We start from the raw sequence: 27,425 nt of genomic DNA on the forward strand, positions 1-27,425 counted from the left end.
ATTAAGGAAATAAGGCAAGTTGTCCAGGTCCTGGGGCAAAGTCTTCCAGGACGATTCTGCACTGAATCATGGAAGAAATGTCCATGCAGAGACTCCTGGGAAGGTCAAATTCTGTTCCAATATTCTTACATTTTAGAGGGTTGGTTACAGGATTAGATACAGGGTTAGATATAGAGATGGGTTTAGATAAAGAGATGGGTTTAGATACAGGGTTTACACAAGGTTAGATAAAGAGTTAGGTTTAGATATAGGACTGGGCTTTAGATATAGGGTTAACACAAACTGAAGTGATAAGGATAAGTTGAATACAAGCTTTGTTTTCAACAAACTTAACTTACACTGTATTTGCAAAAAGAGATGTTTTCAGAGTGGATGAGCTGATAAAGTGAAATGACAGTATACTCTTCATATTTATCCTGTTTGGGCTTCTTTAGAGTTGTTGTTTTCCATATTGTTTTCCTGTGATATTCTTAGCTGTAGCAAGTATTTAGATGATTGAATATTTTAACATTTTGGTGACCTGGAATATTTAAGGCAAATTAAACTTAAAGCTAGGAGCTGATATTCAGTCAAAACAAAAAGTATCCAGACTGCAGCTTAACAGGCTTGTGAAGTGTTGAAAGCATCTCTGGTGGTGCTGTAATGCTGGCAGTATATCCTGGACCATGGAGTCCTCTCCTGATAACCTGATAAGAACCCTCAGCACTCCAGAGCTCCACCGTATCACTGCATACCTCACCCATCAGCTTTTAAGGAAGCATCCTATTTTAAATACACACTGCAGTCAGTGCAAAAAAGGTAGCACAATTATTTCAAATGCAGCAGGTAGCGTTGTTTCATGTTTCATTTCTTCACACTGGTAAAGTGATTCAAAACAACAGCACTGGTGGGATTAATAATGAAATTATTCCTGTTTTTATTTTGAGAGAACCTGCAAGTTGCAACACAAGCAACGCTATGTGTTATGTGTCATGTTTGCAGTGTCAAGAAAAGAAACCCTGATGGAAGAGACCATACTGTAGTGAGAGATCATATTGAGAGACTGTAGTAAGAGACCATTGTAAGAGAATGTAGTGAGAGAAAGTATTGGGAGATGGTAGTGGGAGACTAGAGTGAGGGATCGTAGTGAGAGACGGTAGTGGGAGCCCTGGAATTTCTGCTCCTATACTGGAGTCAGCTGTGGTAGCCTCATAGTGATGTGCTCAGCTGCAGTAAACTGAGAGCTGATTATAAATCTGACAGTTTATTCTAAATCTTTTCATATTATAAATATGCACTAATTGTTGTGCTCAAGGGATATATTATAAACAGGCTAATAAAGAGTGAGGATTAGATAGTAGCACATCGGAGTGGATATAAATGCTATAACACATACAACTGCATGTTTCACAAAAGTCTTATCAACACCACAAAAAGAACAAACTAACAGCTGTCTGCTCCACAGCCAAATAGTTATGTACTGCACAATATTGTTATGAATTTGTGGGAAACAGGAGGAACCAAATAGAGCAAAACATGTATAGTTGACCTTTGACCGGTAACATCATTAGCGCAGAAGAGCATACTGCGCTAGCACCAGTGGAACTGTCAGTTTGTCCTCAAACATGAGCTGACACCATATTACCACTGGTAACAATAACAGTGAGTGCTTGGATTAAAAAACTTACAGAGCATTGTGGCCAATATTCAACTATAGATGAAAATAGAAATTGTAGCATGGTTAGCGCTAAAGATCTTCTATTCAGCATTCTGGGAACCAGTAAAAAATGTACCTTTTCTCTTTTTTGTACATAAGGCTTTATAGTAATGAAAGCAAAAGGGTCTGTTGAAAAGCACTGCTCATATTTGTTGAACAACAAAATGTTTTTGACTCCTTTAATAAATAATTGAGTGACAGATAAAGGGTTAAACAATCAGTGATGGAGAATGTGTGGTAATGGGACACAAAGCAGATATGCTACACTCTTGGCTGACAGCCCAAACCCCCAAAATGGCACCTATGAGTGTGAGAGTGCATAAGGCTGATGTGATGAGTGTGTACTCTGGGAGGTCACAGCTATGGCCTTATAGGGTGAGGGTGACAGACGCTATATAAGAGGTCTCTGCTATTGTATGGTGAAAAACGACTGCCACGTCTGTCCAGGTGTTCTGTGAGCTTTCAGTGTACAAACCTTAGATGTCCTTGATGTTTTAACAATGTAACGTTTAACACTGTTTAGCTGTGTGTTGGTTTCACAGGATGGATATGGATACTTGATAAAAGAGCTGACTGAACTGTGTATTTGCTCTCTTTCCATTTCAGGCTTAAAATCATTTGACCTTCCATCCTCTGCTTCCAGTAAGGCGGAAACCACAGGTATATTTCTGCTCATTCTACACTGGCTTTATGCTCTGAAATACACGCACGCACATGCACGCATGCACGCACGCGCACACACACACACTCATACACACACACACACACACACACACATACACACACACACACTCACACACACACACTCACACACGCACATGCACACACACACGCACGCACACACACACACACACACACTCATACACACACGCAAGCACGCACACACTCACGCTCGCACACACACCCACACACACACACACTCATACACACACACGCACGCACGCACACACACTCACGCACACACACACACACACACACACACACACACACACACGCACACACACACACACACGCACACACACACACACACACACTGTTTGTGTCACTCTAGTTGTACCAACTTTTAAAACCATGTACAGGTAACTTCTTTTGACCTGTAAATTGTCTCCGAAGAGCTATGGGAGATGCAGAGATGTCCGTGTTTGGGGTCGCAGCTCCATACCTGCGCAAGTCTGACAGGGAGCGTCTGGAGGCACAGACACGCGCCTTCGACATGAAGAAGGAATGCTTCGTTCCTGATCCCGTAGAGGAGTTTGTCAAGGCCACTATCACCAGTCGAGAAGGAGAAAAAGTGACTGTGCAGACAGAATCAGGAAAGGTCAGTGCAAAATATTTGTCCTTTACCTGTGTTCTCATGGATATATGAACATCCTTATTTCCCAAAATCTGGACATTTAAGTTAGATGGAAATAGAAATTTTAAAGCACCCAAAGGAAAGAGAAATCTTTTTGGATTGCCAGTTAGTAAATGTTTGGTGATGTTCTGTTTGCAAGGTAAAGGTGGGCTATTTAAGGAATTTATGATCACTTATATTTTAGGTTTTATATTCTATGTCCTGTATATACTTGAGAATGAATTATACATTTAGATTTACATTTACGGCATTTGGTAGATGCTCTTATCCAGAGCACTTTGCTTGCACAGCTGATGAAGGACCTCTGTCCTTTCAATACCTTTTCAGACATTGACCTGCAAGGACAGCCAGATTCTGCAACAGAATCCCCCCAAGTTTGATAAGATTGAAGACATGGCGATGCTAACTTTCCTTCATGAGCCCGCTGTGCTGTTTAACCTTAAAGAGCGATACGCAGCATGGATGATCTATGTGAGTACACGACCTTGCTGTGAATCACCCGAACCTTTTTCTATTGTTATAAGGATGTAACCGTGTGAATATCTTTCTTCCGTAGACCTACTCAGGGCTGTTCTGTGTCACTGTCAACCCCTACAAGTGGCTGCCGGTATACAACCAGGAAGTGGTTGTAGCTTACAGGGGTAAGAAGAGGAGTGAAGCTCCTCCGCACATCTTCTCCATCTCTGATAACGCCTACCAGTACATGTTAGCAGGTAAACATGTCAAACACACAAATAATAGTTATTTTATCTCACTCAAATATTTCCACTCATAAATATTTGCATACAATAGAAACTATTTTAAAAAATCAACTCCTAACCAGTGAAATGAAAGAAATATTTATATTGTTAAGTAGTTTAATATCTGAACACATTATTAAAGGTACATGTGATGTGATGTCATAGATATTTTTCTCAAACCACATTATAGAAGGCCAGATTTTTTTCTCATAGCAACACCCATTTTATATGATTTAGTTAAAAACGATTTTAGAGCCCAGATAACAACAACAACAACAACAACAAAAAGATTAAAGAATTATCAGACCAAAATATTGTACAATTTAGGCATGTTTTCATTATTTTTAAGGTATTCATGACATACCATGTCATCATCCTTGCTTTGGGATCAATACAACTGACATTTGGGCACTGATGGTTTGGGAACTTTATTAGGTGCCCTGTGTTGCTTTGATAACTCCTCAAAGCGGATTTATATCTGTTTCCTTTTTAACTGACAACAGTTTTTTACAATTTATTACCATGTATTTTTACAATTTCTCTCTATATAATATTTAATTACTAAGAAATGGCTAAAGATTATGTATAATTACATTGAATAACATACTTTTTGTTTATGGGAAGACCGTGAAAACCAGTCAATCCTGATCACGTAAGTTTCTAGTACACCAGTATAAGCACAGCACAACCACAGCACAACCACAGTGTAACCACAGCAAAAGCACAGCGTAAGCACAGGAAACCCACAACACAACCACACCATAACCACAGTGTAACCACAACACAACCACAGCAGAACCTCAGTGCAACCACAGCATAGCCACATAATAACCACAGTATAACTACAGTACAACCACAGCATGACCACAGTATAACCACAGCACAACCACACAATAATCACAGTATAACCAGTGTATAACCACAGCATAATCAGAGTATAACTTTAGTAGGTTAAACTTGTTGTTACCTTGTTATGCAGAATCTTTTATCATTTTGGCAGTATTCTAGCATTTATGTTTCTCACCAATAATATATTATACTATCATGTGGCTCTGCTGTTTAAATAACAACATTTATTTATAAACTATTTATTGATGTATATTTTGTATCTCAGTTGACATGGGTATGCTTAATAAATGAACTTCCTTTGACTACTTCACCATATAAATGATAATTAATATGATTTATGAATTGTGGCCAACATGCTTTACTTTTAGTGGAGAATCAGGCGCGGGGAAAACGGTCAACACTAAGAGAGTGATCCAGTACTTTGCCAGCATAGCAGCAAGCAGTGTAAAGAAAGACGCTGCTGTTCAAAACAAGGTTTTGATTTACTCCCATAATTAAGAAAAATGTCATTCATAATATAATCTATAAAACTGTTATATGAGTTGATATAAATTTGAAATGTTTTTATACATCTGTCACTTTCAGGGGACCTTGGAGGATCAAATCATCCAAGCTAACCCTGCTCTGGAAGCTTTTGGCAATGCCAAGACTATCAGGAATGACAACTCCTCAAGATTTGTAAGAAAATGTTAAAAAATACACATACACTAATGCATGAACAATTCCCACTTTATGTAAGATGCCTTAATTTTGTTATCTAAAAAAGTTAACTTTTTTTTCCCTCAGGGTAAATTCATCAGAATTCACTTTGATACCAGAGGAAAATTGGCATCAGCTGACATTGAAACATGTGAGCTATTTCTTATGATAATAACCTGATTCAGATTTTCTAGAAAAAAAACACCATGTGCTTCAGATGTATTGGACACTAACATTTTTTTTTACACTTTTAAATACCACACGACTTTAACCTCTGCATCATGTGGGCTTTTGTCTAATGATTCTGCTACAAAAATAAAAAAATATATAGCATAAAAGAATATTTGTTTGGTGGTATTACATTGTCTGTGAGCTATTTTCACACATGTGCGCTGTGATTTAGAATGTGCGTGCCTCATTCACACATTTGATAAATGTAAGAAATTGAAAGAGATGAGAAATTCCTGTGGGTACCATGACATTTATGCATTTATCATGTAGTGGGAGTTTACTGGAAATACATCATGTTTGTGAAGTACTTATACAGAAATAAGGACACAGTTTTCACTTTTTAACTGTAGCTTTTTGTTTTTCTCTTTTAAGATCTCCTGGAGAAGTCTCGTGTCATCTTTCAGCTCAAAGCAGAGAGAGACTATCATATTTTCTATCAAATCTTGTCAAACAAGAAACCTGAGATACTTGGTTGGTACATGGAATAATTTCACATATGAAACATTCAAACGAGTCGGTGCATTTAAACGAGCAGACACCCTCTGTGTCCAACAGAGAGTCGGTACATTTAAACGAGCGGACCACCTCTGTGTCCAACAGAGAGTCGGTACATTTAAACGAGCGGACCCCCTCTGTGTCCAACAGAGAGTCGGTACATTTAAATGAGCGGACCCCTCTGTGACCAACAGAGAGTCGGTACATTTAAACGAGCAGACACCCTCTGTGTCCAACAAAGAGTCGGTACATTTAAACGAGCGGACACCCTCTGTGTCCAACAAAGAGTCGGTACATTTAACGAGCGGACCCCCTCTGTGTCCAACAGAGATGCTCCTGGTGACACCGAACCCCTACGATTATGCCTTCATCTCTCAGGGAGAGACGACGGTTCCTTCTATTGATGATGCAGATGAACTCATGGCGACTGATGTGAGCTTCAAGCTTTGGGGCCATTTTGTATTTATGTGACTGTGTTTGTTCTAATCATGACTGAACAGAAATTGATATAAGTGATAGCTGAAGAGATTACAGGATTATTTAACCTAAACTACTAGCAGTCTTTTATGAAGCAAGATTTTATGTTCTAATACTTAGTGTTAGGATATAAAAACCTAAAATGTAAAATTTATATATATATATATATCCCAGAGCTTCCATATCATTAACACTTGATTTTTAATTTCCAGAACGCTTTTGATGTACTGGGCTTCACACAAGAGGAAAAAAACTCTGTGTACAAACTGACGGGAGCCATCATGCACTATGGCAACATGATGTTTAAGCAAAGGCAGCGTGAAGAGCAGGCAGAAGCCGATGGAACTGAAGGTGTGCAGAAAGCCAATAAAAGATTTTACTAAATAATATCACAGAAGCATATTAATTATCTTTTATATTTGAATACAGACATCTAAGTTATATGAGATCATCTTATTATAATCTGTTATATTTAAATACAGAAATCTGAATTATTTTGCAGACGCTGACAAAGCAGCTTACTTGATGGGCCTGAACTCTGCCGATCTCATTAAGGGTTTGTGTCACCCACGAGTGAAAGTAGGGAACGAATGGGTGACCAAAGGACAAAATGTCCAACAGGTAAAAAAAAAAAAAAATCACTAGAAAATTAAAACAAATTCAGCTAAAAATAAATAAATAAAAAATTTGACAGGAGACGATTCATACTGGTCCTCTCAGGTGAACTATGCAGTTGGCGCTTTGTCCAAAGCTGTGTATGAGAAAATGTTCCTCTGGATGGTGATGAGGATTAATCAGTCTCTAGAAACTCGGCAGGCACGACAGTACTTCATCGGCGTGCTCGACATTGCTGGCTTTGAGATATTTGACGTGAGTGCTCAGATACATAAAATTACAGCACCCTCTTATCTTTTTAAATCTATACTATGTAATCTCTTTTAATTGTGTGAGCTTTTTGCAACTTTATAAAGCCATGCTCTAACACCTCAGGTTGTTGAAAACACCTTCTTACTGGGAATCATTTCTATTGCTGTTTTTTTCCACATTTTGCATGCTATATGCTAAATGTGTGTCAGTAACTATATTTACATCCAAGTGTTTTAGGGGGAAAAAAACTTTGAATACATAACCATTTAACATTTATTATACAAAAGAAACAATGAAGACCATTAGTGTAAACACAAGAGAAATTAGACCATGTAAATATTACATATTCTAAAAAATATTATTTAGTTTTTTCTCATATAAGATGTATTTTAGTCTGCTTAGCAGAGCATATTTTAGCCATTTTCTTTATTGACAAATTTTCAGCTAAATTTAATTCAATGGGGCCTGCTGTTGCTGTCAAATAAACTAACCCTGCAGTTAATTAAACACAATTTAGTTCAGCTAAAACATACATGGAAGAGGTTTTAAGACTTGGTAGTTTTATGGTCTGTAATGTAAACACTCTCATTCAACCCCTTTTAAAGTATAAACAAACAAATATTACAGTCTTCATTGACCAAAACCAGTTTATGTCGCAATTATGTCATTTATTCTTTTTTTATACAGTTTAACACCTTTGAGCAACTCTGCATTAATTTCACAAATGAAAAGCTGCAGCAGTTTTTTAATCATCACATGTTTGTGCTGGAGCAAGAAGAATACAAGAAAGAAGGTATAGAGTGGACCTTCATTGACTTTGGCATGGACCTGCAGGCCTGTATTGACCTAATTGAGAAGGTGGGTCACTGGTCAATTCAAACATTTCTATCTTCAGTGGTGCAGGTTTTGTGCTTTCCTTGAGAGAGATTTCAGTATTTACATGCTGATGTTCTGTTTATTTATATATTTACTTGTTTACTTACTTATTAGCCAATGGGTATCATGTCTATCCTCGAAGAGGAATGCATGTTCCCAAAAGCTACAGATGCCACCTTCAAAGCCAAGCTTTATGACAACCACCTGGGGAAATCCAGCAACTTCCAGAAGCCGAGGGTTATGAAGGGAAAAGCAGAGGCTCACTTTGCCCTGATTCACTATGCTGGCACTGTAGACTACAACATTAACAACTGGCTTGTGAAAAACAAGGACCCACTGAATGAAACTGTGGTTGGACTCTACCAGAAATCATCACTGAAACTACTGGCCTTACTGTTCGCCAATTATGCTGGTGCAGATTCAGGTATGTCAGACTAAAGCACCTTAGCCATCATTTGAATTCTGAGAGCATTTACATTAAGGATTCTTCTTCCATCCACGGATTTTCCCTTGCATCTGATAGTCTTTTGCACTTGTACTTATTGTATTCATGTACACATGTATTTACTTATCAGTTTAATTAAAGATGAAGGCCACAAAGAAAATTGACCACATTTTTAGCATGCCCATTTTAGGTGCTAAATTAAAAGCTCAATTCAAAAACACACACACAATTTTTGGTTTGAATACTTCAACCTTCATATTTATGGTCAAGCCCTGAAAGATGTTCTACAAATTACAACAAAATCCATAAACTATAAGAGTATTATTTGTTTCACAAAGTTGATATATGATAAGCAATTCCATTCAGATTCCAGCTCCCTTACAGTCAAGTTTTAAACTACAATAAATATATTTATATTGTAATTAGAAGGGCAACTGTAATCTTGAGCAAGTAAAATGTAGTCACTTTATATTTGTACTGATAGAGAGCAGAGAGGGAGCAGGTGTAGTCATGTCCTCATGCATATGCATGAGGGAAAAGTGCAGCTGATAAAATCAAATGACTTCAGGAAAGCAATGAAAGGTACTGCCCTGTACATTTCCAATATTTTCCTGTAAAGTCCAATAGTTACTTTGTATTGACACATCCAAGCCAAGTGTCATAATATAGTGTCGAGATTCAGCAGCATGCAAAATTGAAAGCATTGATAACAGCACATACTTAAGAAGCAAAAAGCACACGTAAGGTTGTTACTGGCAGAATTACCCACCCAGAGGCCCAGAGATCTATTTAATCGTCCCATGAAGGGATGATGAGGCACCTGGAAGATGTTTGATGTCATCTTTGTGCTTGTGTAATGGCGTGTATGGGGACACAAGATGGTGACCTCATTCTGTAAAATGGCCTGAAACACTTTAACTGTGACCATGTATGAATCTGAAATATTTTATCTTTTAAGGCTGACACTTTCAATTATTTTCAGCTATGTCAGACAGTGCTAGTGGCAAAAAAGAGAAGAAGAAGAAAGGCTCATCGTTTCAAACAGTGTCTGCACTTCACAGGGTTTGTGCACGCTGAAATGGAAAACAACTCTTCTATAACCACTTTGCGTTACTCTCCCTAACGACTATGTCAATGCTTCCATTGACAGGAAAATCTCAATAAGCTAATGACAAACTTGCGTTCAACTCATCCCCACTTTGTACGCTGCATAATTCCCAATGAGAGCAAAACTCCGGGTGCGATGGACAACCCTCTTGTTATGCACCAGCTGCGGTGCAACGGTGTCCTGGAGGGCATCAGGATCTGTAGAAAGGGGTTCCCCAACAGAATCCTGTATGGTGATTTCAAACAGAGGTATGAGAATATTACCCAAGCTGTGATAAAACTAATGATAACACTAGAGGTATTCTGCAAAGTGATAATTTTCTGTACTAATTTGGCAGATATCGTATCCTAAACCCATCTGCAATCCCAGAAGGACAGTTCATTGACAGCAGGAAAAGTGCTGAAAAACTGTTGGCTTCACTTGATATAGATGTTCAACAGTACAGATTTGGACACACTAAGGTAAGAGTTTTTTTTCAGTTGTTGAGAGTTTTTAAAACTGCCTTCTGAGAAAGTAGAAATGATTAAACATAAAAATAAATTATTTCCAGGTGTTTTTCAAAGCTGGTCTATTAGGTCAGTTGGAAGAGATGCGAGATGAGAGACTGTCTAAAATCATCACGGGAATTCAAGCAAGGTCTCGTGGGCTTCTTTCGAGAATTGAGTACCAGAAGTTGGTGGAACGCAGGTAACAATTAAAAAGCTTTATTCCTTCATTCTTTTTTTCGCCGTAATTTTCACTAAAGTTTGTTGTTCGTTTGTTTTTGGCTTCTTTGTTCCTAAAAGGGATGCCTTGCTTGTAATCCAGTGGAATGTGCGCGCCTTTATGAGTGTCAAGAACTGGCCCTGGATGAAGCTTTATTTCAAGATCAAACCATTATTGCGTTCTGCTGAAGCAGAGAAGGAAATGGCCAATATGAAAGAGGAGTTCCTGAAGCTCAAAGAGGCTTTTGCCAAGTCAGAATCCCGTAAAAAAGAGCTAGAAGAGAAGATGGTGTCTCTCCTTCAAGAGAAGAATGATCTCCAGCTTCAAGTGCAGGCGGTAGGTTTGAAAGGTGTTTGAGGAAAAACATGAACAATGACCAAAAGAAATTAACAAAAAAACGAAAGATATTAATTTCACGAGCTCTTCAATGTAAACAGGAGCAAGACAACCTCTGTGATGCTGAGGAAAGATGTGAAGGGCTGATCAAGAATAAGATCCAGATGGAATCTAAAGTGAAAGAGCTGACTGAGAGACTAGAGGATGAGGAAGAGATCAATGCTGAACTAACAGCGAAGAAGAGAAAGCTCGAGGATGAGTGCTCGGAACTGAAGAAAGACATCGATGATCTTGAACTGACTTTGGCTAAAGTGGAGAAAGAGAAGCACGCCACAGAAAACAAGGTGTTGTCCTTCGCATGTTTAGTTCTTGTACAATGATATGGATGATGGAAAGATGGATTTCTCAAAATTGTTTACATTGCAGGTGAAAAATCTGACTGAAGAAATGGCAGTTCTAGATGAAATCATAGCCAAGCTAACCAAGGAGAAGAAAGCTCTACAGGAGGCACATCAACAAGCCCTGGATGACCTGCAGACTGAAGAGGACAAAGTCAACACACTCACCAAAGCCAAAGTCAAACTGGAGCAGCAAGTTGATGATGTGAGTGACTTACACAAAGAAGGTCCAATTTGACAGTTCTCAAGCCAATGAGTTAAATTTTTCCTTCCCCAACAGTTAGAAGGGTCTCTAGAGCAAGAAAAGAAGATTCGTATGGATCTTGAAAGGGCAAAGAGAAAGCTGGAGGGGGACTTAAAGTTGACCCAAGAAAGTATAATGGATCTGGAAAATGACAAACAACAACTGGAGGAACGTCTTAAGAAGTAAGATGAAAAGGGAAACATGACATATTAATCCTTAAAGTCTGCTTTATGTTGACAATAAATATGATTAACAAAAATATGGTAAATTAATCTTAACAACATAAAACAAATGATTTTCACTAGGAAAGACTTTGAAATCAACCAACTTACTAGTAAAATTGAGGACGAGCAAGCCATAATTCTGCAACTCCAAAAAAAATTGAAAGAACTGCAGGTATTTTTTTCTATTACATTTTATGGACTGTACTGTACTGTAATGTATTGTAATAATATTACTGTGTAGCCACATAAACAGGCTGCTTTATATTAGGCTCGTGTAGAGGAACTGGAGGAAGAGCTGGAGGCAGAACGGGCTGCGAGGGCCAAAGTTGAGAAGCAGCGTGCGGATCTGGCGCGAGAGCTGGAAGAGATCAGCGAGAGGCTGGAGGAAGCTGGAGGAGCCACTTCTGCTCAGATCGAGATGAACAAAAAAAGGGAGGCAGAGTTCCAGAAACTGCGGCGAGACCTCGAAGAGGCGACGCTGCACCACGAAGCCACAACTGCCACATTGAGAAAAAAACAAGCTGACAGCATGGCAGAGCTCGGTGAGCAGATTGACAACCTGCAGAGGATCAAACAAAAGCTGGAGAAGGAGAAGAGTGAACTGAAACTGGAGCTGGATGACGTGGTCTCCAGCATGGAACATATTGTGAAATCCAAAGTAGGTTTGGATTAAATAATGAAAATGTCTACTCTGAAAAATATGAAATTCTCAGTGATAAATATTTCTATTCCAATTACCAATGGAAAGTGTTCGAGTACAAGCTTTGCATAGCATAACAATAATATTTATATAATTTCTTAATATCAGTAATTATATGCTTCCCCCAATATTCTATATGCAGAAATAAACTTACTTTTACTACACAAGCTTAGACATCTAATAAACATATAGTACTTCAGACCAAAGTACTGCTAGCATAGTAAACTCATCCATATTAATCATTAATGATCTATTTCACACTGCAGAGAATGAATAATTTGTTTTTCACCATATATAATGTGTTCAAAGCAAAAACAAGATACAGTCTGACTGCATTCATCAACTATAATGTGAGTTAACACTTTAAATACATAAAGTATTAAAAGGTACAAACAGTGTAACATAATTTGTCTCATTAACGTTTAATAGACCAACCTGGAGAAGTTGAGCAGAGGTTTGGAGGACCAGCTGAATGAATTTAGAAACAAGTGTGAGGAAAACCAAAGATCTCTTAACGATTTTGCAACGCAGAAGACCAAGCTTCAGGCTGAGAATGGTACACAGAGTATACCTCATGTATGCCTCAGGTATTGTTCTGAGTTGGCCACATTAGTATAAAACAATAAAATACTAACACTCTGTTTGGTTCCAACTTAGATGAACTTTCTAGACAGCTAGAGGAAAAAGAATCACTAGTTTTTCAACTCACAAGGGGAAAACAGTCCTACAGTCAACAACTTGAAGATCTGAAAAGGCAGCTTGATGAGGAAGTCAAGGTAAAGCACTGCAAACCAAATGTATTAGCATTATTACTTCCAAAAGGGAACATCACCTTTCAATTCATAACTAAATTACTGTATTATTTTATTAGCTAAGTAATGTCACATGATCTTTATATTTGGTCTGCATTACTTCTAATGGCACCAAATAAAGAGTCTAGATCTTTACAAATGTAATGAACCATGTAATATCAGACAGATACCAGTATAATGAACAATAATGAGTCATTTTTCATTTTATAAAAATGAAAACGGAACAGTTTTATTAAATTCATGCAATTCTTAATGAGAATAATCAATACACATTGTAAACCATGCTAGCTTTCTGAAAATGAAAATAATTTGACCTTTAACCATATACTCAATCTGTGGTCAACTATATTATAACACGTCTTAAGAAAGCAACTCCAGTAATAACACATTTTCACAATATGTAACCCTTCATATCTGAACGTTAGGTTTTTGAACAAATACAGCTACTGTGATTGGTAAGTATCAGGTGTGCGAGTGTGTAAAAAAAAAAAAAAAAAAAAAAAAAAAGTAAAAAAGAGTGATATTTGTAAAGCGTCCTTGAGTTTGAGAAAAGCGCCATATAAATGCAACTAATTATTATTATTATTATTATTATTATTATTATTATTATTATTAGTAGTAGTAGTAGAGTCCTGAACCTCTTGTGTCATTTTCCTTAGGCCAAGAACGCTCTAGCCCATGCTGTGCAGTCTGCACGTCACGACATGGACCTCCTGCGTGAGCAGTATGAGGAAGAGCAGGAGGCTAAGGCTGAGCTGCAACGTAGCCTCTCCAAAGCCAACGCTGAAGTGGCCCAGTGGAGAACCAAGTATGAAACTGATGCCATCCAGAGGACAGAGGAACTGGAAGAAGCCAAGTAAGATTCATAATCGAACACCTGGAATATCTCATATAATATCTCATAGACAGATAATCCTCGTAATCTCATTCTCATGGATCATACTTATATGATAAACAGTCTGAAGTATCTGATAAATAAAGATCTGTGCATTCGAAATTAATGTAACGGTACAGCTAATATACATGGGAATGTGTGATTAACAGCTGTGGTATGAAAGCATGAAAAAAACCATCATTGTCATAAGCAACTGGAAGAGCAGTGCAGTTAAAATCATAATGTTGTCTCTTATTATGCTATAATGATGAAAAAGTTTGGTGTTTTTCAATAATTCTAAATCAAAAAGTGAAGAAGGTTGGTTGGGTACTAACAGCTTTATAATTATGCAAACATTTTTCTAGTTATACAGACATCTTTATAATTATGTAAAAGCTGATTTTGGGCAAGACCCTGTCTCAGGCCCTCGGCGACCAGGTGTGGCGACCAGGTGCGGTTTGAGCATCTAGGCGAGGCTGTTCATTGCAGTGGGAGGGTAAAGACTCCAAAGTGAACAAGAGGGTTTGGAGCCCCAGGAGGCCACGACAGGAGGTCAAGTGCGAACGTGTTTGAAATACATGCAGGTGTTTACTCTCTGAGTCAGGTGTTTGTGTTAGGGGTGCAGAACGTGCAGGAGAAAAGGAGGATACAAACACAAGTCGAACAGAAGTGTTTAATGAAACGAGGGGGAGGGGTGTGCATTTTCACAGTTTGTTCTCTGGCTTAGGTTCCTTCTACTAGAAACAGCATTTTTATAAAAGATATATATTCCTCTCCCTTTCACAGAGGTTTACAATCTAAACAGAATGATCATGGCCTACTAAAACCAACAACTGGTCTGTGTCTCTGCTTGTTTTTTTTTAATGAAATGTTTTAGCATTTTTTAATGTGTTATTTATACTGTCACTACTACGCAGGAAAAAACTGGCTCAGCGTTTGCAGGATGCCGAGGACGGAGTAGAAGCGGTGAATGCGAAATGTTCTTCTCTTGAGAAGACCAAGCACAGGCTTCAGAATGAGATAGAAGATCTCATGGTTGACATGGAGCGGTCTAATGCAGCCGCTGCAGCCTTGGACAAAAAGCAAAGACACTTTGATAAGGTGATCACAAGCTGTTCTCCTGTTAATAATTAGTGCAATATTTCTGAAGTGGATTCAGTTTCCAAAAATCATTGTACTGCATCATTAAAAAGCTGCTGTAGGTGAAGGTTGTGGTTGTTGGTAACTTCCATTTGCCAACTGTACTGCCAGTGGACACACAAAATAACTGATTGGCATTTCATAATTGAGTTCATAATTGGTTACTACCACAAAGACTATGTTAAAATGTTCTGTTAATTACAAAGGCCATGATAATATTTATTTTTCCCCAGTACAGCTGTTTTAGTGACAATGATATGATATGAAGATAGTTTAGTAACAGTGTAGCAGAATTGATAGTGATAATGTGTCTACCATCTTAAAACAGCTTTTTTGCTATGATACTTTAAGGAAAGATTCCTGGTTCATTATGTAAATTATATTATCTAAAATTCACTTTACTATATTTATCAGGTATTAGCTGAATGGAAGCAGAAATATGAGGAATCTCAGTGTGAACTAGAAAGCTCTCAAAAAGAAGCCAGATCTTTGAGCACTGAACTCTTCAAACTGAAGAACTCCTATGAGGAATGTTTGGATCAACTGGAGACGATCAAAAGAGAAAACAAGATTCTTCAAGGTCTAGAAATTTCGTAAATCAAGCTGTATTTCCTATACTAAAATTGATATTATTCTTAAAATTGTAATCTTTCTTTTTCAGAGGAGATAACTGACCTATCTGAGCAACTTGGTGAAAGTGGAAAAACAATCCATGAATTGGAGAAGATCAGAAAGCAGCTAGAACAAGAGAAAGCTGATATACAGGCTGCCCTGGAGGAGGCTGAGGTAAGCGGACAAGGCCACCTACACCATGACCTGCAGAGAACCCAAATTATATGACAGCCAGCAAGCCCACTGTTTTTGTTGACAGGGCTCCTTAGAGCACGAGGAGGGTAAAATTCTAAGAACGCAGCTGGAATTCAACCAGATAAAGGCTGACATTGAGCGCAAACTGGCTGAAAAGGATGAGGAAATGGAGCAGTCAAAAAGGAATCTAATGAGGACAATTGACACTCTACAAAGCTCTTTGGAGGCTGAAACTCGTAGCAGGAATGAGGCTCTCAGAGTAAAGAAGAAGATGGAAGGTGATCTGAATGAGATGGAGATTCAGCTGAGTCAGGCCAACAGACAGGCAGCAGAAGCCCAGAAACAGCTCAAGAGCCTCCACTCCAATCTTAAGGTGAGAAGTATGCATGCATATAAATAAGTATGTAAATACCAGCAGATATGTAATGTAGCAAATGCCTAACAGTCAACTTCCTTTATGTAGGACTGCCAGCTTCAGTTGGATGACTCCCTCCATGCCATTGATGATCTAAAGGAGAACACTGCCATTGTAGAGCGACGTAATGTTCTGCTGCAGGCAGAACTCGAGGAGCTTAGAAATGTCGTCGAGCAAACCGAGCGTGGACGAAAGCTTGCTGAGCAAGAACTGCTTGATGTCAGCGAGAGAGTGCAGCTCCTGCATTCACAGGTGATATGTCCACATAATCATGCATGTTTTTTCTTGGTCTCTTTAACATAAAGGAATATCAGTCATGCCAATGACCCTTTCAACCAACAGAATACTAGCTTACTGAACCAAAAAAAGAAACTAGAAGCTGATACATCCCAGCTTCAGACTGAGGTGGAGGAAGCAGTGCAAGAGTGCAGAAATGCAGAGGAAAAAGCAAAAAAGGCCATCACTGACGCTGCCATGATGGCAGAAGAGCTGAAGAAGGAGCAGGATACCAGTGCCCACCTGGAGCGCATGAAGAAGAACATGGAACAAACGATCAAGGACCTGCAGCACCGCTTGGATGAAGCAGAGCAGATTGCCATGAAGGGGGGCAAGAAACAAGTCCAAAAACTGGAAGCCAGGGTGAGTTTGTTACAGCAGAGTGGCCATGTTACAGCAGAGTGAGTGCGTTACAGCAGAGTGGCCATGTTACAGCAGGGTGAGTGCGTTACAGCAGAGTGGCCATGTTACAGCAGGGTGAGTGCGTTACAGCAGAGTGGCCATGTTACAGCAGGGTGAGTGCGTTACAGCAGAGTGGCCATGTTACAGCAGGGTGAGTGCGTTACAGCAGAGTGAGTGCGTTACAGCAGGGTGAGTATATTACTGTAGGGTGAGTATATTACAGTAGGGTGATAGTGTTACAGCAGGGTGTGTGTTACAGTAGGGTTATTGTGTTATTGTAGGGTGAGTGTGTTACACCAGGGTGAGTGTGTTACAGCAGGGTGATTGTCTTACAGCAGGGTGAGTGTGTTACTGCAGGGTGAGTGTGTTATAGCAAGGTGAGTATATTACAGTAGGGTGAGTATGTTATAGCAGGGTGAGTGTGTTATAGCAAGGTGAGTGTGTTACAGCAGGGTGAGTGTGTTACAGCAGGGTGAGTATATTACAGTAGGGTGAGTACGTTACAGCAGGGTGAGTGTGTTACAGTAGGGTGAGTGTGTTACACTAGGGTAAATGTGTTACAGCAGGGTGAGTGTGTTACAGCAGGGTGAGTGTGTTACAGTAACCAGGAGGCCAAGGTGAATGAAATGTGCCTGTGAACTGCTCACACCACATCACTCTACAGCAAAATAGCCTCCCTTCCACATTCTCTCTATTTCTTATTTCAGTCATCACCTGGGACTGCACACATATATTAGCTCTGCTGTTTTCTGCATCTTGTCCACAGTCACCGTGTCTGATTGGTTTGCCACTATCTCTCTGAATCTGGAGCTCTTACAGGATTTGATCTCATTTGTTGATCTCATTTGGACTGTGATTTCTCCCATTTCGGACTGGGGGGGGGGGGGTAGTTGCTTGCTAGGATGTATTCATTCACGCTTCATGTCTCACTCTACATATCCTAGATTTTGTATATTTTGTATTTTGTATTTGCAGGCCTCTTTTATATATTTATATATATATATATATATATATATATATATATATATATATATATATATATATATATATATATATAAAAGAGGCCTGCAAATACAAAATATACAAAATCTAGGATATGTCAGTGTGTGTGTGTGTGTGTGTGTGTGTGTGTGTGTGTGTGTATGTTCTTAATTGTACAGTGATTGACTTGTGAAATTCTTCTTTTGTTCTTGTCGATCATTGGATGTAATGATAGGTTTCATTTAGAGATTGTACACTAGTTTTAACAGTGACAATCATCTTCAGGCCTGCCCAGTAACCAAACACAGAAGCAATAAACAGAATGAAAATTGCTCCTATTAAAGTTTAATTAATATATTTTAAAAATATTCTGAATACGTATAATTTTATTACAGGTAAAGGAGTTGGAGAGTGAACTTGAGGCAGAGCAAAAGAGGAGTAGTGAATCTGTGAAGGGAATTCGTAAATATGAACGTCGCATTAAAGAACTTTCTTACCAGGTTTGACAAAATCTATTGCGGTATTGTTTTGTTAACTTCTAGGTGTGTACAAAAAATATATACCAGCACAATAATCATATAAACATAATTTTAATGTTTTACTATACACTTTATTACCTCTAGACTGAAGAAGACCACAAGAATATCGCCCGCCTTCAGGATTTGGTGGACAAGCTGCAACTAAAAGTTAAGGCCTACAAGAGATCAGCCGAGGACGCTGTAAGTCCTGTTAAGATTAAAAAGTCTTACCATGGTCCTGGGCATTTTGCTGCACTAAACCATTGCTTGTGTGTGTGTGTGTGTGTGTGTGTGTGTGTGTGTGCGTGTGCGTGTGTGCGTGTATCCTCGTATCACAGGAGGAACAGGCCAATGTTCACCTTGGAAAGTTTCGCAAACTCCAGCATGAGCTGGATGAAGCAGTAGAGAGGGCTGACATTGCTGAGTCCCAGGTCAACAAACTGCGTACGAAAAGCCGTGAAACAGGCCCAAAGGTACCTTTCTTCTTCAGTTTTCACAGTGCTTGTAACCTTTGAATTGCAAGATACAATGTGCAGATGAAATTGTATGTTTATTGCGCTTCCCTCTAAATAAATACATTGACAGAACCTGCCTTCTCCATTGTCTTAATACAGAAAGTGTTTGATGAAGAGTGAAGCTCCAGACCTTCAACCTTCCAAGACTGCAGTAGTATCTACACTCTTTCAAAGTGTGCCACCCCCCACCCTGTTTCCTGCCTCACAAAATAAAATCACATCCTGCATTTAGACTCTTAGACTCTTGTGTGTTTCATGGATATATGACTGAAGTTCTGTGACCATTATTAAGTGTTCCTGAAGGACATGAGCATGAGTGTGTGAAGCATTCTCTAAGAATTAATTCATATGCAAGTAAACAAATACATTCTAAGGAGATTCAAAGTTCCTGGGATCATATTTTTCAAAGGTTTACCTTTGTCCGTAATTTCAGCAGTACTGAGGTATTTCATTTGAAGAGTTATTCATCTCAAATTACTGATTACTTCTGAGTACTGAATACTGAGAAGGTTATGGTTAGAATATAAACTCTAATCTGCTATACAACTTTGGTTCAGGAAAAAGTAATTAGCTTACAGTAACATATAAGTTTGTACTTTATCACTCCGAACACCATATCATTGTAACACAGGTTAACGCAATTGGATACTTTGGCTCAACAGCTAATTTTTAGCAGATGTGGTGGCTGGAGTAAAAACAATTGGTTCTATGGGATAGTGGAAGGTCAAAAGAAAGCACTGCTGGGAAGGACAATCAGAGGTGTCGCTGTGAGGAAATGCAGTGATATAAGAATAATTCCTCACTCGATCCTCTGGGAAGACTTTTCCTTCAGGCTCAGGTCCTCTACCAGAGAGTCCTGTGTGGTATCTTAGCTGTTCTTAGGATTGCACCCTTTCAAACTCTCACTGTTAGTGACGTAGGCAAGTAGTGTTAAGGACCTTGAGGGAACACACTGGAGATGCCCTGGTCAGGATTCTAAGACAGACAGATGGACGGACGGATGGACGAGTACTACTAATGCATGGGTAAATAAATGGGTATTATGATGTAAATAATGTAAAGTGCTTTGGGTTAACAGTTGAATCAGTCAATGGGTTTGTAACTTATGTAAAATAAATGTAGGAAGAGAAAGCAAAGCAAGATGGGAGATGATGTTTGTTTCAGGTGGCCAAGAGAATGACTACAGAGCTTTGTATAAATCATGAAAACTCATATCCTTTCAATCTTTTAAAAAATTGTTATACTTTATTTATATCTTACATTTGTTGATGTTTATTGTTTGTTTCATTTTAGCACTTTAAAAATCATTTTATCTCTGTTTAAGGTAGAGTTTAAAAATTTGTTTGTAATTGAATTGTGCATTAGTGCAGAGTCTCCATAATTTATTTGTTCTCATTACTATCTCAAGTTTAGTTGAATTTATGTTTCTCTGTCAGTTTGGAAATTACACATCTGTGTGACAAATGCTATATAAACGAAATCAAGTTTTGGTGGATCTAATTATTTTCTGGGAAATTATACTTCAATAGTATTGTTTCTATATTCCATGAATTTGATTATGTGCTCTTATAGGATATGCAGTTTATGACTGCAAATGACATCCCTGTCCCCTTTATTAGTTGTGGTTTAGTAGTGATATTCCTAGTCGTCCAAATTGCCACATATTAAGTTTAATAAGCATATTCATCACATGTATTGATACAATTTAAAGACTCGTTCTTATGAGTTGGTCCTCCGCGAAGCACATAGAATGGCAAAGGACTTTCCACTCAAAGCCCAGTGATGCTCAATTAGAGATCCAAACTTTTATTTTGAAACGTGTAGCGGAAATCCACGTTGGAGGCTGGTTTGACATTGCTTACTGCTGTACCAGATGCGCGGTGAAACAGTGTCCGTCGTGCTAACTTTGACGAGACTGTGGTGAAGCGAACCATTATCCAACGAAATGAACAACATACGATCAACGTGTTTACGCCTTTTTAGAACCAGAACGCTGTGTCGGTATGTCATGTTTTCTCTGCTCTTCTGTTCATGTTGGATGGCTTCGTCTTGGACCAGTGGTGAGCATGTTTGTGAACGAGCTAGTTAGCTGTGTAAAGTGTTCCTCCGTGGACGAAGACTGCTTGTTTGGACATTTAATGTAATGTTAAATGGAAACTGCCATTATGTGCATAGCCACTTGGCTCATTTACCTCCAGGCCCCGCTAGCCTAACCGTAGCGCGGTTGCTAATGTTGTTTAGCCGCTAGATAGCACTGTTGTCACTGATAACATGCAACTAGAAAATGCTTTAGAGAACACTTCAGTATTATTTATGAATTACTAATAGATGTGAAACCCGTCGTGAACCTAAACCTTCGCAACCCGTACACACACGCCTCTGTGTTTACACTGAGCTTCTGGTCTGTGTTAAATACCACTCAAGCGTTGGAGTAAAAAGCTCGACTAGTCCAGTTAACCTAGCTAACCAGGTTTGGTATTACGTGGGTAATGTTAAGGGGGTGAGGAAGAGACAAGCCGGATAATATTAGGCTTCTGCTGTGTAGGTAAGCTAGCTAGGTGTGCTAGCCAACTGTCTGTGCAGCGTTACCGTTGTGCTTCGTGATAGGCATGCTTTGTTGTAAAGATGTCGCCCTCTGGTGGCCTGTATGTGTAATTAACGCACTGACGTTAAATATTAATTGAATTTCATGCATACGTTTATACTTGAGTCGTGCACATATGACTCATATTGGGTCAATGAATTCAAATCTCCTCCATTGTTACTGTGGTTGAGTCTATGAGGTACAATCATGCCCCGTTATTTGAAACAATATCATATGTTCAATATTACACACATTACATGTTTAAGTGTTTACAGAGATAAGCAAATTGAGTGGCATTTGCAAACATGATACATTATTCTTAATATATATGTGAGTAAGGGTCAGATAGTATTGAAAAGCACTACAAGCCATTCCATAACAGACACCCTAAGTGATGGACAGGTTTCATGTGAGGCCTGCCTGTATATTTGTAATTTCCTGACAACCCAGCTGGATGTGAAGGTAGTGATGATTATTAACGTTTGCTGTATTTTTTGGTATTACAAATCACTTTTGGTATATGAAATCTTTGAATGTGGGATTAAAAATGTGTGTGTTCAATTTTCAGGACTGATTGTGCAGCTTCCAGTTGTGGTCCCCTGCGCTGTATCAGTTCCTGGGTTTTCTCTTTGGTGGATGCAGAGCAAAGAATACTGGCCCCCAGGTCAAAGGCTGTTGGAATGCTGCACTCACCTCCCTGCCATTATGAGCAGGTTCGCACTCGCAAAAGAGGCACTGAGTATCAGCCAAACAATATTAAGCGAAAGAGGACCCATGGTTGGATCAAAAGGCTCAGCACACGGGGAGGCATCGAAGTGATTCTCCGCAGAATGCTTAAAGGACGAAAATCGCTTTCTCATTGATACTGTGCAGCTGGTTATTTAAAAGCATTGGAATGAGCAATTCAGCTTTTTCATTATATCGGTGTGTAAATGGATTAGAATAAAAGTTATATAAGAATTAAGTTGCTGCTGTTATTATTGTGACTCTCAACCCCTGCACAAAAAAGTGCCTGTTTTGTATATATGCATTACCAGAAAAATGGTTAAACAGTGTCCATATTGGCCAATGTTTGCTAAATGTATTGTTAAATTAACAGTAGCCACACAGAAATTGCCCCACTTGTAATCTAGCTCCTACAGTTAAAGTTAGCCACCCAGCATCCATGGTAAGAATTGATTCAGGTTAATATATTAGGACTAAATAATTGATTTATAATTCGGTTTATTTGTCTATGTTAATCTGGGTCTAATGAAAATGCGCTTATATTTGATTCATTGCTACCACCCTCTTTGGAGGACAATTAAAAGATTATTAATAAGTATTAATTGCAAGTATGTAAGAAAGGGAAGTAATAAAAATACAAATTATGTAGTAAGTGGGGGGGGGGGGGGAATATTTATATATATAAATAAAATTCACAATTTCTTTTTCATGTGACCTATATCTGATATTAGTCTGGACAAATCAGGCTCCTGAAATGACTTACATAGAGAACACACCCAAGGAGAATAATGCCTTAGATTCTTCCTGTTGATTACATTTACAGCCTTTAGCTGATACTTTTATCCAAAGCAACTTACAATTATGACAGTATAATATGAGTGAATTAGGGTTAAAAGCCTTGCTCAGGAGCCAAACAGTGGCAACCTGGCAGTGAGCCGGCTTGACCCAGCAACCTTCCAATTAATAGTCAAGTACCTTAACTCCTGAGCTATCACTGCTCTGCAGCAGTGTTATCAAGAATTATCAGTGATGATCAAGAATGATGCTATTAGTGTAATCCTTAACATTGCAAAGCATTGTGAAATGTAATCTTGGCATGATGCTTGACAGACTTTATACAGTGTGCTTTGGTTTGTCTCGTTAGATTATCATCTGGTTGGTTAAGGTAGGCTCTGAGTTCACTTACTTTTGTCTTATATTCTGTGAAATTCAAGGTTTGTTGTCTAAACCTAGTTGTTAGTTGCTTGGTAGCAGTAATTACTCACTACAGGTGTAGTTTCGCCCTGACCTTAGGTGTGAATTGAGGGGCGGGCTCACCACTTACTGAACTGAGTTAAATTAGGACGACTACTAATCAGCATCTGGAGAAGGTTTGGTGGTGTTCTCAAGCAGTTCATCTACAGGATGTCACAAACTCTTCTCATATTATCTCAATCCTTTATCTCATACATCCACAAATCAAGCATCTGAAATGTACTTCACAATTCCTGTCCACATCCCACAGATCTCCTCGACGCAGTCATGGATGTTGCAATCTTAGCAACCTCACTCACTCACAACGCTCAGCACCATCACATATCGTGGTGGCAGGAGGGCTCTGGAACTGCCAATCTGCAGTCCAGAAGGCCGACTTCATCTCAGCATTAGCATCCCTCCACTTCCTCCACTTCCTGGCTCTGACAGAAACATGGATCACCCCTGAGAACTCGGCGACTCTGGCTGCCCTGTCCTCTGCCTTTTCATTTACGCATTCTCTGAGGTGTTTTGGCAGAGGTGGTGGCACAGGTTTACTAATGTCTTGCGAGTGGCATTTCACTCCACTTTCCTTCTCTACACTTTCCTTCTCCTCTTTTGAATTTCATGCTATTACAGTGTCTTTCCCCACCAAACTTCTAATCATTGTCATCTACTGCCCTCCAGGTTCCCTAGATCACTTCATTGATGAGCTCGACATCCTTCTGAGTCAATTCCCCACTGAAGGAAATCCACTCATTTTCCTTGGTGACTTCAACCTTCCATCAGACAATCTGCATTCCTTCTGCATCCTTCTGCTGTTGACAGCATTTGATCTCACCCTCAACCACTCTCCTCCAACTCACAAAGCAGGCAATGTTCTGGACCTGATCTTCACCCGTACCACCACAACATCGGACATCGCAGTCACCCCCCTCCACCTCTCAGACCATCACTTTCTATCCTTCGTGCTCTCTCTCTCCCTTCCTTCTCTTTAGATCCAGTCCTCTCCAACATGTTCCTTCTGCCTTGGTCGCAATCTGCACTCCATAACTCCCTCTTCCATTACTTGTACTATTTTTGTTCACCCTTCCTCACCCTGACTCTCTATCCTTTCTCTTTTGATAGTTACAAATACTTTCATTTCTACACTCTCCTCATCAATGAATCTTCTGTGCCCTCTCTCCTCTAGACCCGCTAAGTCCCCCACACCTGCCCCCTGGCTAACAGAAGCACTTTGCTGCCACAGGAGAGAACTAAGGACTGCAGAGAGGTGGTGGAGGAAATCCTACGTAGATTCAGGCCTCAGATCATACAAGTCTCTCCTTTCCAAGTTCTCACTGGAAGTAACATCTGCAAAGTCATCCTACTACAGAGAGAAATTTGAATCATCATCTGATCCACGCAAGCTCTTCACTATTTTTTCTTCTCTCCTTAATGCTCCCCCTCTGTCCTCATCTCTTGCTCTGGAGGATTTTATCACCTTCTTTGAGGAGAAGGTGGCAGCAATCCACCAGTCCTTTTCCTCTGTTCCCACCCCTCCAACCAGTGTGCATTCCCCAACATCCAACACTTTGACTTCTTTTTCTCCTGTCTCCACAGATGAAATTCTTCAATTCCTGAGTTCCAGCAATCCGACTACATGTCCGCTGGATCCAATTCCTTCTGCTCTATTCTAGACAATTGCAAGGGATCTGCTTCCTTTCATCTCTATCAACAACAACTCATCATCTGGATACGTGCCTACTTATCAACTATAGACCGGTATCACTTCTCTCTTTCCTCTCAAAAGCCCTTGAACGAGCAGTTTATAATCAATTGTCTCTTTCTCACCCAGGACCAGCTGCATGATCCCAATCAGTCTTGCTACAAACCAGCACATACTACAGAAACAGCCCTCATAGTGGTGACTGAGAAACTTCATGCTGCTAAAGCTGCCAAACAGTCATCTGTTTTGATCCTTCTAGACCTTTCAGCAGCCTTTGACACAGTGAACCAAAACATTCTTCTCTCTGTTCTTTCCAGGCTTGGTGTGACTTGCTCTGCTTGGAGATGGTTTCAGTCCTGTCTGGATGGACGGTCCAATCGGGTGACCTGGAGAGGATCCACATCCAAACCATGTAGACTCTCCACTGGTGTTCTACAAGGCTCAGTATTGGGCTCCCTTCTCTTCTCTTTGTATACTTGTTCTCTTGGTGATATAATATCTTCTCATGGTTCTCCTACCACTGCTATGCCGATGACACTCAATTATTTCTTTCTTTTCCGCCCTCTGACACGCAGGTCTCCAGATGTATCTCGGCATGCATGACTGACATTGCGTCATGGATGACAGCCCACCACTTGAAGCTCAACCCCAGTAAAACCAAGCTTCTGTTCATCCCAGGTACTCCCAACCCTTACCACGACCTCAATCTTTCCTTTGAGAACTCCGTGGTATCACCATCCGATGCTGTCCGTAGCCTGGGCAGGACTTGGTACAACCAGTTGTCATTCTCAACTCATGTTTCAAATCTAACCCGGTCTTGCAGATTCCTCCTTTTGTAACATACAAAGGATTTGACCCTTTCTTTTACAGGAAGCTACCCATGTGCTTGTGCAGTCTCTTGTGATCTCAAAGCTAGACTACTGCAACACGCTACTTGCTGGTCTTCCTCTAAGAGCCAGCAAACCTCTACAACTTCACCAGAATGCAGCAGCACGACTTGGCCTTCAGTCTTCGGAAGTTCACACATATTGCTGCGCTCCATTCATTTCTTTGTATAATCCATAAAATCACAAAGCACTTGGGAATGGAATCTTGCCAAGATTGATGATAGACAGGATTCAGTAATACTGATTATTGGTCTGATATTTGAACAGAAAATTAATAAAAATGCTTGTTTTCAAGCAATGGTGGTTCAGTATGTATGATAAAGTCATCATAGTTTCCAGTATTCGAAGGGAAAATTGGGGAAAAAAAGCTTGTTTTCAAGCATTAGTGCTTAATTATGCATGATAAAGCCATCATAGTTTCCATAATTGCAACGGAAAATTGCACAAAATGCTTGTTTTCAAGCATGGGTGGTTCAGTGGTAGAATTCTCACCTACCACCTGGGAAACCCGGGTCCGGTTCTTGGCCAATGCACTCAATGAGTGCTTTTGCTTTAGTAGTTGTTTAAAGCCTTTCCATCACCTTTCAGAACCTTCACTCTAAAAATGCCTTTTGACTGTCTTGACGTTTCAATTTTTCTTAGTGTTTGAGCAGTGAAAATGTATTTTTCTTTGGCATTCATTATTAAAAGCATAGTGTAGGTATGATAAATCCATCGCAGTTTCCAGTATTTGAACGGAAAATTAATAAAAATGCTTGTTTTCAAGCAATGGTTGTTCAGTATGTATCATAAAGTCATCATAGTTTCCAGGATTCGAACGGAAAATTGGGGGAAAAAATGCTTGTTTTCAAGCAGTAGTGTTTAATTATGCATGACAAAGCCATCATAGTTTCCAAAATTGCAACGGAAAATTGCACAAAATGCTTATTTTTAAGCATTGGTGTTTCAGTGGTAGAATTCTCGCCTGCCGCGTGGGACACCAGGTTCTGATTCCAAGCCAATGCGTTCAATGACTCCTTTTGCTTTGGTAGTTGTTTAAAGCCTTTCCATCACCTTTCAGAACCTTCACTCTAAAAATGCCTTTTGACTTTCTTGACGTTTCA

At 39.4% G+C, this 27,425-nt stretch overlaps 1 protein-coding gene across 1 annotated transcript; it reads left to right on the plus strand.

The window, feature by feature from the left end:
* Nucleotides 1–2,097: 2,097 nt before the first annotated feature.
* On the plus strand, nt 2,098–19,417 carry LOC113585001 (myosin-7-like). The gene is made up of 39 exons (XM_035528313.1): nt 2,098–2,143; nt 2,303–2,356; nt 2,812–3,014; nt 3,378–3,521; nt 3,607–3,763; nt 4,415–4,442; nt 5,008–5,113; nt 5,225–5,317; nt 5,426–5,489; nt 5,942–6,040; nt 6,393–6,496; nt 6,754–6,892; nt 7,044–7,162; nt 7,262–7,411; nt 8,096–8,266; nt 8,399–8,708; nt 9,712–9,791; nt 9,880–10,085; nt 10,175–10,298; nt 10,388–10,524; nt 10,623–10,878; nt 10,980–11,222; nt 11,305–11,481; nt 11,557–11,702; nt 11,826–11,916; nt 12,013–12,402; nt 12,874–13,000; nt 13,102–13,220; nt 13,916–14,112; nt 15,048–15,231; nt 15,685–15,850; nt 15,932–16,056; nt 16,142–16,450; nt 16,541–16,744; nt 16,835–17,131; nt 18,547–18,651; nt 18,775–18,870; nt 19,008–19,142; nt 19,284–19,417. Exons 1-39 carry the CDS (start codon nt 2,113–2,115, stop codon nt 19,302–19,304), a joined length of 5,907 nt encoding a protein of 1,968 aa, XP_035384206.1. The 5' UTR covers nt 2,098–2,112; the 3' UTR covers nt 19,305–19,417.
* The last annotated feature ends 8,008 nt before the right edge of the window (nt 19,418–27,425 follow it).

This window comes from Electrophorus electricus, chromosome 11 (assembly GCF_041902795.1).
Source record: "Electrophorus electricus isolate QZ-2024a chromosome 11, ASM4190279v1, whole genome shotgun sequence".
Lineage (NCBI taxonomy): Eukaryota > Metazoa > Chordata > Actinopteri > Gymnotiformes > Gymnotidae > Electrophorus > Electrophorus electricus.

Excerpts from the sequence above, each read along its gene's own strand:
- LOC113585001 (XM_035528313.1), top strand. The coding sequence starts at position 2,113 with ATGGTGAAAAACGACTGCCACGTCTGTCCAG. Across the intron at positions 7,163-7,261 it reads AAGGACAAAATGTCCAACAG|GTGAACTATGCAGTTGGCGC; the intron begins GTAAAAAAAAAA and ends TGGTCCTCTCAG. Across the intron at positions 13,001-13,101 it reads CAAGCTTCAGGCTGAGAATG|ATGAACTTTCTAGACAGCTA; the intron begins GTACACAGAGTA and ends GTTCCAACTTAG.